The sequence below is a fragment of the Aedes aegypti genome, chromosome 2, assembly GCF_002204515.2.
Source record: "Aedes aegypti strain LVP_AGWG chromosome 2, AaegL5.0 Primary Assembly, whole genome shotgun sequence".
Classification (NCBI taxonomy): Eukaryota; Metazoa; Arthropoda; class Insecta; order Diptera; family Culicidae; genus Aedes; species Aedes aegypti.
This window is the reverse complement of record NC_035108.1, coordinates 99,051,913-99,071,808: the sequence shown is the minus strand read 5'-3', so window position 1 is coordinate 99,071,808 and position 19,896 is coordinate 99,051,913. Positions and strand designations below refer to the sequence as shown.

Below are 19,896 nucleotides of genomic sequence, written 5' to 3'. Positions count from 1 at the left end.
CCTCCAGGGATTCCATCAAGAATTACTTCAGAGATTCCTTCAAGGATTCTATCAAGTGTTCCATCAGGAATCTTATCAAGGATTCCTCTAGAGATTTCATCAGGAGTTCCTATAAAGATTCCATCAGGAGTTTTTAAAGGGATTTCATCAGGAGATCCTACAATGATTTCATCTAGAGTTCCTTCAAGAATATATTTACTAATTCTTACAAGGATTCCATCAGTAGTTTCTCTAGGGAGTCTATCAGCAGTACTTTTAGGGTTTTCAAAAAACTTCTTCCGAGGATTTCATCATGAGTTCCTTTAGGGATTCCTTCAAGAGTTTCTTCTGAGATTTCACCTGAACTACCTTAAGAGATACCATCAGGAGTTCCTCTAGAGATTATATCAAGCGTTAAGAGTTCCTCGAGGAATTCCATCAATATTTCTTCTAGGAATATCATTCCTCCAGAAATTTCATCAGAAGTCCCTAAAGGGATTCCATCAGGAGTTCCTATAGGGATTCAGGTGAAACATCTCGGAATGCAAAGATGGCCGGCACAATGGCCGACTTCTCCACCTACTCACGTTTTCAAAAGCACAAAACTGGAGGAATAGTTGGCAAATGTTCCTGATCTTCTTATTTTAAGCTTTCTGCTAGTACACAAAGCCAAAATAAAAAGTGCACTGTTGTGCGATGCTTTCTTCGCGAGATTTGTGCCTTTGAAGTTTTAGTGCAATCTTAGAAGTTGATTCCAAACTGTTTCACCTTCAATCAGGAGTACCTTTAGGGCTTCCATCAGAGTTCTTCTTGGGATTTCATCAGGAGCTCCTCCAGGGATTCCATCAAGAATTCCTTCAGAGATTCCATCTGACATTTCTCCAGAGATTCTATTAGGAGTCCCAGAGGTTATATTAAGAGTTCCTTGAGGAACTCCATCAGAATTTCTTCTAGGGATATCATAAGGAGTTCCTCTAGAGATTTTTTAAGGAGAGCCATCAGGAATCTTATCAGGAATTCTAGAAATTGCATCAAGAGTACCTTTAGGGAATCCATCAGGAGTTACTATAGAGATTCCACCAGAAGTTCCTTCAAAAATTCCACCTTGAATTCCTGCGTAGATTACATCATGAGTTACTCAAGGAAATGCATCAGGATTCTTTTAGGGGTTGCAAAGGGGATTCCCTATTCATCAGAATCTTATCAAATTCTTATTCAGGAATCTTATCAGTAATTTCTTCAGAAATATCAACAGGAGTTCCTCTAGAGATTACATCAGAAGTTTCTTCAAAGATTCCATCTGGAACCCCTCCAGGGATACAATTAGGAGTTTTTCTAGAAATTACATCAAGAGTTCTTCTGGGGATTACATCTTTCTTTTCGAAGTAGGCTGTTCTTCATAGCATTGGAATGTGGTCAAAATTGAAGAACAAAGCCAAACGAACTTAGTATGTAATAGCGTTTGCTAAAAATCTACCTACTTTTTTAATCTTCTAATATCTAAAAAAATAAACTGTTAAGCCAAAGTCGTTTAATGCTGCCCACAGACAACTCAGACCGTTTGACCAACATTAACTCCGCTTTTAGATTGGTGATCATGTTGGCGCTATGTTTGACCGTGATGCTGCTTGACGAAATAATTCAACAGTTTGCCAAACAAATTTTACGGTAATCAAAACGATTTTGATTCAGCTCAAACCACCGGTGGGCGGAGCCAAATGTTTGATGAACTGATCATACTGTCTGTAGGGATGTTGCACGAACACCGACGTCAGCCTCTCAAATTGCAGCTTCAGCGTCCCACGTACTGCCGATGCAGATGGTTGGAAAGTCAAAATGCGTGACTTTACGTCATAGTGATCTCGCAAATGTGCGCTCTAGAGTTGTTTCTCCATATTCCATTCGTTTTCCCACAATCTGTAACCAATTTCTTCAGCAAATCCACAATTGATTCTTTGCAAAATTCCTCCAGAACTATCTGCCCAGTATCCGCCAGCAGTTCTACTTATGATTCCATCAAAATCAAAAAAAGGAATTCCTCCAGGGATTGTACCAAGAATTCTTACAGGGATTTCATCAGGAATAGAATTTCCCTAGAAATTCAACCGGAACTCCTGCATGGATTTTATCGGTAATTCCTTCCATGATAGCACCAGGTGTTCCTCTAGAAATTTGATCAATATTTTCTCCAGTGATTTTACTACAAATTTCTGTAAGGATTCCTTTAGAAATACTTTCCAAAATTTCACCTGGAATTTCTCATGAGATTCCATCAGAAGTTCCTCATGAGATTCCATCAGAAGTTCCTCTAGGGATTCTTTTAAATGCTTTAGCAGTTAGGGTTTCATTTTACTTCGTCGTAAGAGCTACTATTCGTCGTATCAAACTTAAAATGTTCCACTACGGTGGATATTCCAACTTATCTGCAACATAGATTCATTTTCCAAATGTAATTTTGTGAAAGCTTCTATGATTCGTCCACCTGTACACCAAAAATGCAATGAAACTACTGTATTTCGATAAATAACTTCAGTTCAATTATCCACTTTACACTTTTTCACCGAAATCGCATGGACGAATACGATTTGAGAGAAATGCTTAGCGATCGACATCAGTCACACCACTTTCCAACACAAGTTTTTTCCCGCCCCGTGGGTGATTTACTTCGCCGGGCATTTATTTTCACTATGGAAAACCTTCGTACTTCTTCACTGAAGGATTTCATTCCAATCACACGCCGTAAAACTTCAATAAATCACCAAATTTTACGAAATTTCCTCAACCGCCGCGTATAATTGAGAATGTAAACAAAGTTCTATCCGTCGCACTGAGAAAAAAAGCTTGTGCGCATCAATGTGTGCGCGACGCTCGACGTAAAAATACGGTTCCTTTGATTGTATTGTTTTCGCTGTACTGTGAGCAAATGCCATAATTGTACGGTCAAAAGGAATTGTGTTCATATGTTTGGGCTGAATTTTGATGACGAACAATTAATTTTAAAGGAAATTAGTATATTCTATCATGCTGAAGGAATGGAGGGAGATGCCCGAAGATCTATATATTCTAGTAAAACATTTTATTATAGCGTTGATGTATTGTGTTTTGACCACTCAATACATCACAATGAGCCGTAAGTTGTGAGACGGATCTGGAAACTGATTGCGACGGAATTGAAAACGATACGACGGATTGAGAGTACGGTAAGATGCATTTTCTTTGAATTATTTCCAAAAAGAGATCAAGATTTATCAAAATGGTATTGTACAATGTTAAAGCCGTTTTGAGAAAGAATTGTTTGGCATCGGTTTGCACCAGCATCATTCACTGCAATACTGGGAAATTTGCAGTTCTCACTGATCAATGCTTAATACGATGGATACTAGCACATCACCCTATTCCATCAGGAGAACTTCCAAAGTTTCCATCAGAAGTTCTTATAGGGATACCACCAGAAACTACTTCAGAGATTCCATCAGGAACTACGTCAAAAATTTCTCCAGGTATTCTATTAGGAGTTGCTTCCATGCAGGGATTACATCTGTGGTTCTTCTAGGAATCAGAAGTTATTCTAGGGATTTTATCACGGGATCGTTCAGGAATTTAATCAGGAATACTTCTCAATATCCTGTCATGAATTAAATCAGGAGTTCCATTAGGGCTTGCATCAGGAATCCCTCTAGGGATTCCATCGGAGGTTGCTTTAACAATTCCATCGAGGGTTCTTCTGAGAATTTCATCAGAAGTTCTTCTAGAGATTCAATCAGAAGTACCTTCAGGGATTCCATCTGATATTCCTCCAGGAATTCCATCAGGAGTTCCTCTAGCAATTGCATCAGGAGTTTATTCAGGGATTCAGGAGTTCCTACAGGGATCACACCTGAAATTTTCCCACGGGATTCTATCATGAGTTCCTCTAGGGATTCCATCAGGAGATTCCACTAGTGTTTCCATCAGGAGTTCTTCTAGGGATTTCATCATTAGTTCCTACAAATTTTATCAGGAGTTCCTACAATGATTTTGTCAGGAGTTCCTTCAGGAATATCTTTGGAAATTATTCCGAGGATTCCATCACGAGTTCCTCCAAGGATGCCATTAGGAGTTCCTGTAGCATCCTATTAGGGATTCCATCAAAAATTATTCTGGAGATTTCATCAGCAGTTCCTCCAGAGATTCCATCTAGAGTTCCTTCAGATATTTTACCTGGAATTCCTCCAGAGGGGTTTCTCCAGAGATTATATCAGAAGTTCCTCCAGGGTTCTACCAGGAGTGCCATCAGTAATTTATCAGGAGTTCCTATACCGAATCCATCAAAAGTTCCTTCAGAGATTCCACCTGGAACTTCTCCAGGGATTACATCAGAAGTTTTTCTAGGGATTACATTAGGAGCTCTTCTGAAGATTATATCAGAAACTCTTTTAGGGATTTCAGCAGGAGTTCCTTCGTTTAAAAATTCCACCTGGAATCCCTCCAGGGATTCTATTAAGAGTTTCTCTAAATATTGCATCAGCAGTTCTTCTAAATCTTTCATCAGGAGCTGCCTTTCAGTGTTTTCTTTCGGGGATTACCTAGAAGAATTCCCGAAGGATTACCTGAAGGAATCTCTCAAAGAATTGTAAGCGGAGCATGAGCATGAGCATGGGGATGAATGACCGTTAAACCGATAAACTTTGTAATTTGATTCTAAAACGGTAATTGTGGGTGGTTGGTCTGTTCCACAAAGTTGTTAAATTTCAGAAGTCACGCAAAACTGTAGAACACACCATCTTTCCACGACTTACCGTTTTTGAATTAAATTAAAAAGTCTCTCGGTTACTTACTTTTGTCTTCGAATAACCCTCTGAAACTCTATGTAAAATGACGGTAATATAATAATTCCCTTACAGGCAGAATTTCAAGTTATTTGTAGTTCGTCATCCAAATTTCAGCCAATTCGGACTACCAGAAGCTGAGATACAGCACCCCAAACTTGGACATTTTGTATGCAAAAACAGTGTTTGGTTACTAACTTATGTCACTGACTGTAAAGTAAAAATAGGAATTATGCCAATTGTAGAATAAACCTTTGTTATTATCATGGAAAAATTTCTGTAGGAATATTTTTAGATATCTTAGCGGAAATCATTACAACAATTTCTGAGAGCATTCTCGTTGTAATTCCGTTCTTGAACTGCTGAAAGATATTCCGGAGCAAATTTTGAAGGAATTCCTTTTAGCATATCCATAGAAGTTTCAAGACGAATTCCTGGGGTATTTGCTTCTTCATAAGAATTCTTGTGGGAATCCCTGGATAAGTCTTTGTACGTATATCTGAAGAAAACTAATGATGAATGTCTAGAAAAAAATCCTTAAGATGAAAATCTATGAACCTATGGAGTAGTCGTATAGCAATCTCGGGAGCCTCAAGAATTTACATAAAAATCATCCCAACGAGATAAAAGGAAAAGTATAATTTAGATAGATTAGATCTGTTGCGTAAAAATAGACTTTAGAGTTATTGAAATATGCTTTGATACTTTTCGAGAGTGTATACAATATTGTGTACAACTACCTATTTCGGCTTGGTTCAGGATGTGGCTCTTAATAAAATTTTTCAAACCAATTCCTGGCTTCCTCAGGATCAAGCTATAGAGTGCTCCCTGATATTCGATGATTAACAGAACCATGTATTTTTGAATCCAAATCCACGATGTTCTGTTCAAAAGTACTGTTCTAAAGTGTTGAAATGAAAGCTACCTTCATCAATATACTAGATGATATAAGGGCCTCTACTCATTACCCATTCAGGGCCCTTCCAAACCTGATATTCTTTGCCCCGATACACATTGGCGTAGCTAGGATTTTTTTCTGGAGGGGGCCTAGGGGGAGCCTAGAAAATACTTGTTTCACAGAAGTAATGTCGGTCACAATAATCACGATTTACCCAAATTTCGTAGTTTTACCAGAATTGTATTGATTTTATGTGTTTATTATTTTGTCTCATTCCACGGCACATCAGCGATATTTGTAAATTTCAATCTTTGCTACTGGATTCTTTTTGTAATCCAGTCAAAAATTCTTCAATAATTATAGCAAAAAAAAAACTTACAATCAATGTCTTTTGTGGTACTTCCACGAACTATTCAGGTATTCAACCATGTGCTTTGAAGAGATTCCTTCTTGGAGAAAAAATTCCTGCCTCAATTATTTTCGTACTTTTTAGTGCTTTCTCCAAGAATTCCTTTACCGGTTTCCACTGAGCTCATCCTGGGATTCTCACGAAAAATCATTCCTAGACTAATTGATCACCAGAAAATTTCTCTATCAATTAGCTAAAAAATAAAAAAAACACTTGAAGAATTTCTCCAGAGAATGCATTAAAAAATATTTTAATAAATTCTCCTGCAAGGCCCTCTACATTAGACCTATTCATATTTTCAAAAATGTCTGGAAACTCCCCAGTCAACCAATACTTTTATTTATCATTGCGAAATGAACTTCTGGCCAAAATTTCACTTAATTTAGAGTAAATTTAGGTGTGCTTCAAACCAATTATGTGCTTTTGGGCTATTTTCAAGCTTTAAAAATCATAACTATCGAACGAAACATCAAAGTTTATTGGAAATACCTCTACATAGTAGTTTATCCAATTCTACGAACTTTTGCCGAATACGATTTTAAGATTGGAGCAAGTTTTAACATAGTTTGGTTGAGGTTTGTATCTCGAGGTTCTTGAAAATCTCTTTTTTCGGGAAGTGTTTTCACTGAAAAACATGCCTGCATGAATATTTCGGATTTTTAATTTCCAGGCATGATGACTATGCTTATCTTAAATTCAATCCCGTTCAAAGTTACCATTTATCTTACGAAAATAAATTGTAAAAAATTAGTAATTGTAAAGCACATTTGTAAATCCACTGTGGGTAAGCCAAGAGCACCACCGTGAGCTTCAAAGAACACAAAAAATGAACGCGTTAGCCCTGCCTTTTCTCAGTCGATGATGATGATTGTTTTCAAATCGTTCTAAATGATCAGTGAAATGTGATCAAAACAATCATCACTCGGAAAGAAAAAGCAATGCTAACTTGTTCAATTCATTCGTTTTCGGTACATGTGTCATGCATGATTTAATTATCATCAGGTTGCGATGCAGTGTTCGATCTTTGGGCATTTATTGTAATTTATTGCCTTGAGCAACATGTAAACTGTTGATGGTCATTGAAGTAATAAATGTATTATGTTCGATTCCCGTTGACAAGGGCATGCAAAAATAATTTTAATGGGTGTTTTATATACCATGTATATTGAGAAAACTGTAATTTCTGGGTACTGTGGAGAACAAATTTGGATCAAACAATGTTAAAACTCAATTTAATTTTACTAGCGTGTTCGACAAACTTTAACAGAATAGAAATTGCTTTCAAATAGTGGTAATAGCATGTAGTTTTGATTTTCCACATGCTAGTTATGATTTTTTAAACCTTGAAATAAGCCCAAAAACACATTTTCAACTTGAAGCATACTGAAATCTTTATCAAATGAGCTGAAAATTTGACCAGACATTGTTCTTAGCATGAGAATTCCGAATACTGCTTGACTCGTAGATTTCCAGACATTTTTTCAAATATGAACAGGTCTACTCTACATACTTATTACATATAAATTCCAATTGTTAGTTAAAAGTATCCTCCAGTTGTCCATTAAAAATTTGATTAGGATTTTCAGGAATAACTGAGAATTTCATCAAAAAATAGTACAAAAAACTCTATGACTCTCACTAGAAATGTCTTCAAGATCAAAAGCAAGGATTAATTCCACGAGTTCTTTAGATAGTTCATCAACAGTTCTTCCCACTTTGCTTTCGAAGTTCTTCCTAAATGTATCTGCAGGATTGTTAAAAAAACCACAGTAAAAATTATCCGGACTTCCTGCAAAACAATCAAATGATTATTCCAGGTGTTGCTCTAATATTTCACAAGAATTTCATGAGCAATTGTAAAAAAAATACAATTGAGAAAATTTTATTTATGATTTTTCAGAGAAATTCTCCGCATTTGTATCTGCATTATTTTCACAGATATTTTTTTAGATTACTTCAAATTCTTCCGAAAAAATCACCAGAGATTCATCTGAATATTTTCCAGAGATTTTTTTGTTTAAACCACACTAACGATGCTTTTCGGAATTTTTGAAGAAATTTTTCATCAGATTTACTAATATTTTGCAATTTATTCTTGAACTTTATAAAAAATTCTCTAGAAATTCCATCGAATATTCTTTCAGGGTCTAGAATTAACTCTAATTTTTTTGGTAATGGTAATCTCAGGATTTTTCCATGAATAAAATTAAAAAAAATATCCATTCTCAATTTTTTGGTTCAAAAACTACTCCGGGAACATCACAATATTTTTAGGGATTGCTCTACATATTCCCCTAGAAATCACTCCATATCAGATTTCTAGAGAAACACATACAAAAAAAGGTTTGAAAGTACTTTGTTGGTAATCTTTTGAATAAACATTATTCGGAAAAAAAATACAGAATTCCTGTCGTAAAATTCAAGAATTGACAATGTACCTCATAGAAAAGTTAAGTGGTCGTTGTAGGATTTACTACAAAAAATCTTGTTTATTTTTCCTCGTCTCTAATAATACAAAATTATTGGTTACCTTACTGCAAGCATTTGTAACTTAAATCTTAGATAAAATTTTGTATCAACTCCGAAGTTTTATGATACTCTGGTGAACATATTGACGTAGAATTTTTTCAACGTTCTGAATTTCAAAACAAACTTTTTTGAAGGATCTATTATTCTGTAATACTGTAAGAGTTTAACTCGTAAACATTGCCAGTATGTTTTTAGATCATAACCGTACGTATAAAAATTCAAAACACCTATAATTCACCATTTTTTAAATTCTTTAAAATATTAAATTTTTTTGGAGTATGGACAGATTTTTGTACGAAGTTCCTCAAAGCGTCATGCGAAGGAAGGAGAAACAAAAGCAGGTTGAAAGGTTGAAGCAGGTAGAGCAATAGATGATTAATGGTAAAATGAAAGTCAAGTGATTATTTATCTTATTTCTAGAGGTAAATTACAGAATAGTTAAAACCTCTCTAATTAATTGACAAATAAAATAAATTTCTCAAGAAGTTGCATCAAAATCATCTTTAGAAATTATTCTGAAAAATATCTTTCCTTGACTTCCGGTTTTCTAGAATTCCGCCAGCGAGCCTATAGAAATTCCGCCCTAGTGGATTCTGCTATTAATTGATAACATTATTTCCAAAGAAGTGTTTTAAGGAAGATCAATACAAATTTCTTTACTTTTCTACTTCTCAGTTATTTTGCTACATATTTCTCTACAGATTCCTGAACCGCTATGCCAATTTCGGAAGCAAAACTTTTTCTGGGTTTTTCAACAAATTTCCTCTGAAGAATTCGCAGGCAAGCGACATCTGAAAACCTTTTTTTTCAATTCTAGAATAATCCGGTGATTTGAAGAGAAATTTCTCGAAAAAGAAAACATAGAAGAATGTTTTACGCATTTTTTAATGTATTTTGGAAATGTTTGTTAAGGACTTTTATGAACTTTGTGGAAGAATTTGTAATAAAATTTATGGAAAAAATATTTAAAGGGATACGCAAAAGAATTTCTAGTAAAACAATCAGCAAAATATCTCAGTATTAGATTTGACAGAAACAACTTTTTGAGGAATTGCGAGAAAAAACTGAACTTGTGAAAGATTTAGTAACATTTTTTAGGTAAATCCGGGAACATATTCTGAAATCAATTTGCTAATGAAAAATAGACAAACAACTAGAGGAGGAAAGAATAACTCGCAATAACTTATGCAAACCATAATTTGGTATCATACCATAATTAGGTATTGTTCAGTTTTCAATACCTCGTTTTGGTATTATAAAGGTATTGAAAAAAAAATGTTTCAAACAATATATACTTCATTTTGGTATTCGAAAGATATTGAGGACTGCTGGAGGTGAACTTTTATTGAAAAAAAAAAAAAAATCACTTTTATATGAAAATCCATCAAGTATTATTTAGGTATTACAATACCTGATCTAATTATCAGCTTGGCATTTGTAGAATATGCAGAAGGTATTATTTGAGGTATTTTACCTCTTATGCAGGGCTCATTCATACCTAATTCAGGTTGTAAGTATTGGAAATTATCTGGTATGGAATACCTCAATTTGGTATTCAGTAGTTATTTTCTTCTGTTCGGTAAGAAGGAATGTCAACAAGGAGGAATTCACTATGAATATATCAACAAGTCCCACAATATTATTTGACTTATTTACAAGACATTTTCAAAAGTTCTGAAGCCACCCTTCAGTATTCCTTGAGGGATTTGATTATACTACAATTTTGTAAAGATTATCGAAGTTATTTTAAAAAATTTACAAATCTTTTGGAAATTAATCATATTAAAATTTATGAAGTAATAAATTTTCTTGGGAAAACATAGTTAAGGCGATAATTGTGTTACATCTTTTCACATCATCTATAGAAAACTTGGATACGCCAAAATTCCATGAAACTTATGTCTTAATTTTCAACATGAATTTTCGCTATGTATTGTCTTAGAAATTCCTTTAGAAATTCTGTCTATATTTTTCAATTTTTTTTTTTCGGACACTATAGGAGTTGGAGTTAAGGCTAAGTAGCCTGTCATTCGTTTTGGCAACAATGATGACTTTTCAGCTTGCACTTCAAAGTGATAAAACTCAGTCGTGATAGGATTATACTGACTTGAAAATGTATCACTGTACGCGCTAACATGCATAAAGTATGCTGATACTTTTTCAGCTGAGTCAGTGCAAAACCAACTGATTTTCTTTGATTCGAAATCGTGGGATAAATTAACAACAATCATCAACGACACATACCATTCCCACACAGTTACGGATCACCCACAGTGACGGATCACTTTGGCGTTTAACATCGGATAACTCGCTCAAAACATAAACATTGACCTAAAACATATTTTTCCCATGTTATACTATTTGTCTTCTACCATTTGTAATGTTAAGCACAACATTCAACCGCTAAATAATGGTGTATTTGACAAATGTTTAGTTGGTACCACACAGCTATCATTATATGGTCGTTTTCTGTAAGAAGTGCCGTCAGCATTCATAAGCTCCCACAGGTGGTAAAATTCAAATGTTATAGCATAAACCATGCTCATTCGCTTCAATTAGGTATGAATTCATCTTTGGAAAACATTTTTCTTGATCGTTGATTCTAAATACCGAATATTAGCATTTCTAACTAGTGATCCATAATATGGATCAGGAAATGATTGTTTACCACGGTTATGGATCACTTCCAAAGAATGTAGATTTCTGCCATTTTAAGCATTGGATTCGACATTTTCAGACAATCGCACTAAGGATAAAACTAATAAAACATCAAGGTTTGTAAATTTCATTTTTTAGCAGACAAAAATGGGTGGAAAACTATATGTGGAGCGAAAACAGTTCATTTCTCAGTTACTATAACGCAGTATCACAAAATGAGGGCATTTTACCCTTGTTTACAACTCTAACACTGCTATTTTTTGCAGTAATATGTGACAAATTGTTAACTTTCGCCAAATCATGCAATACAGATGCATTGAGTTGAAATTCTCTTGATTTTGCGCACTGATCCGTAATATGTCACAATTTGATCCATAATATGGTTTTAAGAAACCGATACAATTTTTAATTTCTATGCAATCCTATGTAAATATTACACTCAAAACAGTTCACTAACCGAAGTTCCAATTTGAAACTTGAATCGTTTCATGCATTTTAATTACGATTTCACGTTTTCCATGTCGTTTTATTGAATTTTATAGGTTGGACTCCACACTATTTGATCCATAACTGTGGGGTCATGGTACAAATTTCAATGACGGCCTACTTCGCCTTAATGTATGGATTTCTTTAGTGAATTTGCATTACCGGACACCTCGGGCAGGGTATCCTCCAAAAACCTAATAAATCAGAATGCAGGGAACATGCTGCTTTATGCTGAAACAGTAATAATTGGATTTGGAACGAATTTTGGGAATCGAATTTTCAGGATATTGACGCTTTTATTGCCTAAAAATTGCGTTTATCGCATACAAAAAAAAGTTATTTCTAACAGTAACCTTTCGATCGACAGCAACGGTTAAGCTATCGGTTGTTGCGCGATTTACTGAAGTCAGAACCACCACGCTGCTGCTATGTGAGACAAGCGAGGTTTCCTCACTTCAGTTGTTCAACATAAGAAAACGTAACTTTTGAAGAGATTTTTGTCAATAACCATGACTCTACAGTAGTTACATTGATTCAGAAGATTCTGCTACGTGTTAATTTGTTGTGTTTTTTTATTATCATCAAAAATTCTGGGGGGGGCCTGGATGATTCTGGAGGGGGCCAGGCCCCCCTGGCCCCCCCTGTTCCTACGCCAATGCCGATACATAACAGTTTGTCAAAAACTCAATTTCTAATGCTATGAGATATTTTTACCATGAATTCGGGCCCCTAAAAATCCGGGGCCCGGTGCGGACCGTACCCACCGCACCCTTCTAGCTACACTACTGGGCACCGGCCACGCCCTTACGGTTATCTGGGGAAATGACGGAAAGTAAGTTAGACAACCATTGTCACTAGAGACCGAAAAATCTTCTGTATCTTCATATTTCCACATATCTGTTTCCAGCATCAAACTCAAGACCGAAAACGTACAATGGCGTAATTATATTAGGGAAAATTTCCTCGATATTAAAATGCGTTCCACTCTTAATACATCAACTCTAATTTACTTCCTATAGTACAAATATAGGGGGGTCCGTAGCCTTGAGGTTACGCTTTCGCTTCATAAGCGGAAGGTCATGGGTTCAATTCCCAGCCCCTCCACAAAAAACCAGTCCAGCCACCAGAAGACGCCGTACGGAGGACCGTGCTTTGGGGAGCACATCCATCGATTGGACTTAACAGCAGAGCTCTCTCCTACCTGCTCGGTGTGAGAGTAAAAGGATAGAAGAGAGTGAAAGCAGATGTAAATATAGATTAGCTAAAAATAGATCTCTATCGGTATAGTAGATATAGATGAACTGATTCCGGCACAGTAGTGGCCACAAGCACGGAGTGCCTTAAAAAAAAAAAGAATAACTTGCAACCATTTGTTTGATCAAATATCACTGTTAAGGCTTAGAAATGGGATAATGAGATTTTCTATCGAAAAAAAGATTTCGCCATCATAGATTGTTGGTCCATAAACGATTATTTGTTTACAAACAATCAGTTGCCAGTGGGAACCACTTCCCAGTAGGAACCAGATATGTTTGCTCGTTATTTTTCAATAGGATTGTATTGGCGGTGTCAAGCCTCATCAACATGACCCGGTTTGACTAACTTGGGGGCAAAGTCAATGTTGGTCAAATCGTCTGAGCGTCTGTGGGCTGCATATGCATACTACTTAGAAGAAACCGTACAGTTATCCCAACACCTTCTAATAAGAATTAGACTCCAAATATTATGCATTCGTGGCTTTTTGGGCAATGGCGTTCAGAGTAATGTTATAGAATCATCGGATTATATAATAAAAATAAGAATTCATCAAACCCTTTAGGACCCAATTCGGTCTGAGATTTATCAATTATCAGTGGGAGTCTACCTTAGCCTAATGGTGAAGTCCGCGACTACTACCAAAATTTCAATATAATATTAAATGGTAAAAGGATTATACCTACCTTGATACCTTGATGGCTACAGCGTAGCGTCACGCCATTGCCGGGCGTATTGTAGAGCTCCATCTTCGTCGGTCTTGGGCGAAACTTCTCCAGTTGCCCCGAACGTTTAGGGTCGCCAGGTCCTCTTCCACTGCGTACAGCCAGCGTATTCGTGGTCTTCCCCGAAGTCGCCGACCTCTACCTGGTTCCCTGCTGAATATTATTTTCGCAATTCTTTCTTCCGACATTCGCACTAAGTGACCAGCTCACTGAATTCTGCCGTATTTTACACGCTTGATAATATTCGCATCTTTGTACACTTTATACAACTCGCGATTCATGCGTCTGCGCCACACACCATTTTCGAGTTTCCCATCGAGTATTGTCCGCAACACTTACGCTCGAACACCGAGAGCTTTCCGGTCTGACTCTTTCAACGTCCACGCTTCGTGCCCGTAGAGAGCCACCGGAAGAATCAATGTTTTATACAGGGCGAATTTTGTTTCCGTTTGCAAGCTGCGGGACCTAAGCTGGTTACGTAGTCCGTAAAAAGCCCTATTCGCAGCCGTAACACGTCTTTTCACTTCGCGGGAAACGTCGTTGTCACATGTCACAAGTGTTCCAAGATAAACAGTTTCTTCAACAACTTCAAACACATCCCCATCAAACACTACCTCAGCACCTACACAACCATGCCTGACTCTATCTCTACCTGCAACCATGTACTTTGTTTTGGTAGAATTAATGGTCAGGCCTATCCTCGCTGTCTCCCTCTTCAGAGGCACGAAGGCCTTTTCCACTGACCTGCGATCGATTCCAATTAGATGTATATCGTTCGCAAAGCCAAGGAGCATGTGCGACCTTGTGATAATAGTGCCATTTCTCTGCACGCCAGATCTCCTAATAGCACCCTCGAGTGCAATGTTCAAAAGTAAATTCGAAAGTGCGTCTCCCTGCTTCAATCCGTCTAACGTCACGAACGAGGTTGACACCTCGTCTGCGATCCGAACACTTGATTTCGAACCATCCAGCGTAGCACGTATCAGCCTAATTAGTTTCGCCGGAAAACCATTTTCAGACATTATCTGCCAAAGCTCATTTCTATTCACTTAGTCGTACGCCACCTTGAAATCCATAAACAGATGGTGAGTCTGCAAGTTATACTCCCGGAATTTGTCTAGGATCATTCGCAAGCTAAACATCTGGTCCGTTGTCGAACGGCCCTCACGAAAACCAGCTTGGTATTCACCGACGAAGGACTCTTCGAGCGGTCTCAGTCTGTTAAACAGGATGCGCGACAGAATTTTGTACGCCGAATTCAGCAGGGTAATTCCTCTATAATTGGCACACTCCAGTCTGTGCCCTTTCTTGTAGATAGGGCGGATGAGGCCATCCAACCAGCCGGTGGGCAATTTTTCGTCCTCGCATACTTTCAGCAGTACTCGGTGGATCGACTGGTAAAGTTGCTCGCTTCCGTGCTTGAGAAGCTCGACCGGGATCTCGTCCTTCCGAGCAGCCTTACAGTTCTTCAGCTCACTGATAGCCTTTTTAACCTCTCCTATGATTGGTGGGTCCACAGCTTGATCGTCATCATCTTTGTTCATCCTGTTCCTCGCTACATTTCCATTCTCACCGTTCAACAATTGCTGAAAGTGCTCCTTCCACCTGGCAGCCACCGCCGTTTTATCGGTCAGCAAATTCCCTTCTCGATCATTGCACATGGCGGGCACTGGTACGGTATTGTGCCGCGCACCATTGACCGTTGCATAGAATTTCCGCATATCATTCCGATTCATGCTTTCTTGAGTGTCAGCTACCACACTTTCTTCGTGCTGCCTTTTCTTTATGCGGTGGATTCGCTTTTCTTCGGCTCTCGCTACCCTGTACTGCTCTCTGTTCTGTCGGGTACCGGTCACAAGCATACGGCTTTTGGCGACATTCTTCATGTCTGTCACCCTCTGGCACTCTTCATCGAACCTGCCGTTTCGTCTTCGTCGTTGACAGCTTCGTGGATGGGGTCCCACAGGCTGTCGACGTCTCCAGCAACGTTGATTCTTAACAACTGCTCGTCTAGTTGCTGATGGTATTGCGCAGCTACCCCATCAGTCGACAAGCGTTATATAGTGAAGCGCAGCGTTCTGTTTGTTGTGGAACTCGTCACGCTGGATAACCGCGCCCGAATTTTAGCTACAACGAGGTAATGATCTGAGTCGATATTAGGGCCTCGGAAGGTCGTGACATTAATGACATCTGAGAAATGCCGCCCATCAACCAGCACGTGGTCTATTTGGGAGCAGGCATCGCCACTCGTGTGTCGCCAGGTGTGTTTGCGGATATTCTTTCGTGCGAAGTAGGTACTGCTGATTGCCATCCCTCTAGCAGCAGCGAAGGTTACTAGCCGCAGGCCATTATCATTGGCAACGGAATGAAGGCTTTACGTTCCAATGACGGCTGAGAAGAAATCTTCTTTCCCGATCTGCGCATTTGCGTCGCCGATGACTATCTTGACGTCTTGTTTTGGGCACTCTCCGTAGGCCTTATCCAGGCTCTCATAGAACTCATCCTTCATGTCATCGGACTTATCGTTCGTTGGCGCATATATGCTGATCAGGCTGTAGTTGAAGAACTTGCCCCTCATTTTCAACACACAGATTCGGTCGCTTACCGGTTTCCAACGAATAATTCGCTCCATATGCTTCCCAATCACTATGAAGCCAACTCCACGTTCTGCTCTGTCGCCACCGCTGAAGTAGATGTGGTACTTGAATAAAGTGCTGGGGATGGGGTCCACCGCTCGGAATTCGCGTTCTCCGCTTCTTGGCCAGCGTATTTCCAGGATAGCTGCCACGTTCACGCCGACATTCCGCAGCTCACGAGCCAGGAGCCCAACACGCGCGGGTTCATTCAAAGTTCTAACGTTCCAAGATCCAACTTTCCAATCGTTGTCCTTTATTCGTTGGTGTTAAAAAAATGATTATAATAAACGGATTATATGGAGTTATATTATGGGAAAAGTATATTTTTTCGTACTGTTAAGTTGTTTTGGTACTCTATGTGGTATTTTCAACTCCCTCTCCTCTTTTTTTTCTTTATGGACCTCAGTTAGTTAAGTTGAACCGCAGTAAATTATCATACTAATTATCATGCTAAGATCGATTAGTGGTCAAGAATTTCAACTTTTCTAGATACTCTGATATAATGAATCACATACTGGAATGCTTCTGTCTGCATCAAGGTAAAGGGATATAAGACTGATAACTTTGTTAAAGAAAGCACTACAAGGGTAACAATGGAAAAGCTCATAGATCATAAGCGAAAAATAGCTTCTTCAGGAACGTAATGGCAAGAATTTCCTCTTGAAGTTTCGTAACCAGTGAAAGTGGATGAGTGTTAAAAATGCCATCATAAACTATTTGCACGTCATGGCTTTTTTGCTCATGAGAGAAATTTTGTTGTTGTTTTGCTATTAAAATATCTATCTCATTTTGAAGAATTTCGGGAAGTAAATGTGTTTGATAAATTAGGTGGATCTCTTTCCATGATTCCAGCGATATAAATAACAATCATACCAGATTATGAACTAAAAATTATCAAGTTTACGATTTCGTCACAAGTCGTAGGGCAAAAAATAAAAGAGAATTTGAAAAAAAAAATTCTGTCATTGTCTCGCCGTCCGATGACAATGAGGTAAGCATCTATGTAAAAGTCGCACGGCATTCTCTATTTACATTGACGTTTTCCAACCCTGGTTCTAACCACTACACCAGGTCCGTCCCGCTTTTGTAGGTGATTTTGCAATAAATTTTGTACTTTAATGAATAAAGTCTAATCCACGTTCTCTATTTACATTTGTCAATCCCGTTACAATAGTCAAACAGTAGTTTTGTTGTCATTTTTCATGTGTTTACATCAGAGTCGGAAAATGTCAAAAAAGAAAATTGATTTTTACATTTTCTATTGGAGTTTTAACTTTGGAAAGCATTGCCAATTACAGTAATCGAACATCAGAGTGATAAAGTCAGGCTCACCAATTATATTTTTTTCTGGGGGCGATGAAATTCACAAATTTCAAATGTCATTTGAATTGAAATTCACTGACATTTGAAAGCCTTGGTTTACATACCCGTTATCAAAGATACCCAAATCAGAAAATCGACTATCGATTATATGAAAAGTTTTTGGTCCATTCAAAATGAAACGCAACGCAATCTTTCGACTGAAATCAATAACTATGATATCAGAACTTGTATTGAAAAAGAATTTCTTATAACAAAAAGCAGAAATAATTACATTTTCATTCAAAAAACTATCAAAGTTACCCCGTTTCACGGTCCCGGTTTTTCCATTTTGCCATTCTTTTTCGCATCCGTTTACCTACACCGCCCATAAAACACTGAACCAACAAGCAGAAGTGAGTCAGCAGTTTACGGTTTCTGTTTGGAAACGGTTCATGTTTCGCAGGGATGACTGTAGAATTATCACCGACGACGCGGGGATAATTTTATTGGATAGGCTTCACCGGCACTTGAGTGAATTATGTAAAATTGTGGAAGTGAATGTCAAACAACTCGTGCTTGAGGAAAACTAGGTCACAAGCGGGGGATTGATTGCTGAACGGTTGTAAGACTTGACGTAGGATTTTATTAATTCGATGGGGTTCAGTCTGATATTCAGTACTTTCAATTTGACATAACAATACTTATGAATGCATGAATGAATGAATGAATGAATACACATAAAACGTATTGTTTCCAGAACCGTTACATCGAAGATATCCTTCCCGTGTATCGTGCTGCTACAGAGCAAGAGCTCACACTTTGTCCTGGAGACTGGAAGTACGGTTCCTTCTATACGACTGTCTTGACCGAGTGCAGACTCTTCCAACCATGGGCAACGAAAAAGTAAGACGCGTTATCTTCAATTTTATTCTGTAATAAAATTTTAAAAATCTTTCCATTACACTTCTATCTAATAGATTCCTCCGCAACGGTGGTAGCATCATTACGAAGAAGGTCGACTCCTTCCAGGAAGTTGCCGGTCAGTACGATGCGGTAGTGAACTGTACCGGTATGGGTGCGAAGAAGCTCTGCACCGACTACAAGCTGGTGCCAATCCGTGGCCAGGTGATCAAGGTGAAAGCCCCGTGGGTGAAGACGGCCTTCTACGCCGATTACGACACCTACATCATTCCCGGCTTCCAGGGCGTTACTCTTGGCGGGTGCAGAAACTACGACAGCTACAATACGGAAGTATGCAAACACGACTCGGCGGCCATCCGGGAACGGTGTGAGGCATTGTTGCCCAGTTTGAAGGGGGCACCGGTCATCCGGGAAGCGGTTGGCTTGCGTCCTCATCGTGACCCTGTCCGCGTGGAGCCGGAAATGCTGAATCTGGTTGGTGGACGTGTGAAGGTGGTACACAACTATGGACATGGTGGGTATGGTGTGACTACTTCGCCAGGAACGGCTATTTATGCCACGAAATTGGTGAAAGATATGCTCAAGAGCAATAGCAAGTTGTAAAAGGTGAAAGCACATGAAGGATTTATTAAAACATGTGTGGTATTTTGTGTAAATAAAAGTAATGTCTTCTTCTTCTTTTCTGGCGTTACGTCCCCACTGGGACAGAGCCTGCTTCTCAGCTTAGTATTCTTATGAGCACTTCCACAGTTATTAACTGAGAGCTTATTATGCCAACGACCCATTTTTGCATGCGTATATCGTGTGGCAGGTACGAAGATACTCTATGCCCTGGGAAGTCGAGAACATTTCCAACCCGAAAAGATCCTCGACCGGTGGGATTCGAACCCACGACCCTCAGCTTGGTCTTGCTGAATAACTGCGCGTTTACCGCTACGGCTATCTGGGCCCCGTAATGTATGCCAGGTAAATTGTTCTCAATTTTGTCCAGTTATTTTTATGAGAATTTCCATTTCCACAGATTAATAAAGGCTTTTTTGTCTGCATGCAGAGGCGCGTCCACGTTTGAAACCATCGGTAGGACAAACGTTGGCATTTTTGTGCACAGTGAAGCTAAGGACAATTTTAACCCTGAACAGGAAATTGAATGTTACAATATTTAAGGGGCTCAATCGCAAAAGGGTGTAAATGCCATTTTGATCGGTTTTGAGTTTAGTTGAGGACTTTCTATTTTTTTTAAGCGTTCTAACGATATTTTCAGGAGATTTTTCCGCTCAACAAAAAATAACAT

General features: G+C 38.3%; 1 protein-coding gene across 1 annotated transcript in view; it reads left to right on the top strand.

Annotated features, from left to right (window-relative positions):
- Positions 1–19,271, top strand: part of LOC5576648 (D-aspartate oxidase) — a 117,426-nt gene extending 98,155 nt beyond the window's left edge. Inside the window, exons 4-5 of the mRNA XM_001662754.2 lie at positions 18,442–18,587; positions 18,662–19,271. Of these exons, the coding sequence (XP_001662804.1) occupies positions 18,442–18,587; positions 18,662–19,208 (693 nt within the window). The 3' untranslated portion in view covers positions 19,209–19,271. The remainder of the gene's footprint in view (positions 1–18,441; positions 18,588–18,661) is intronic.
- The last annotated feature ends 625 nt before the right edge of the window (positions 19,272–19,896 follow it).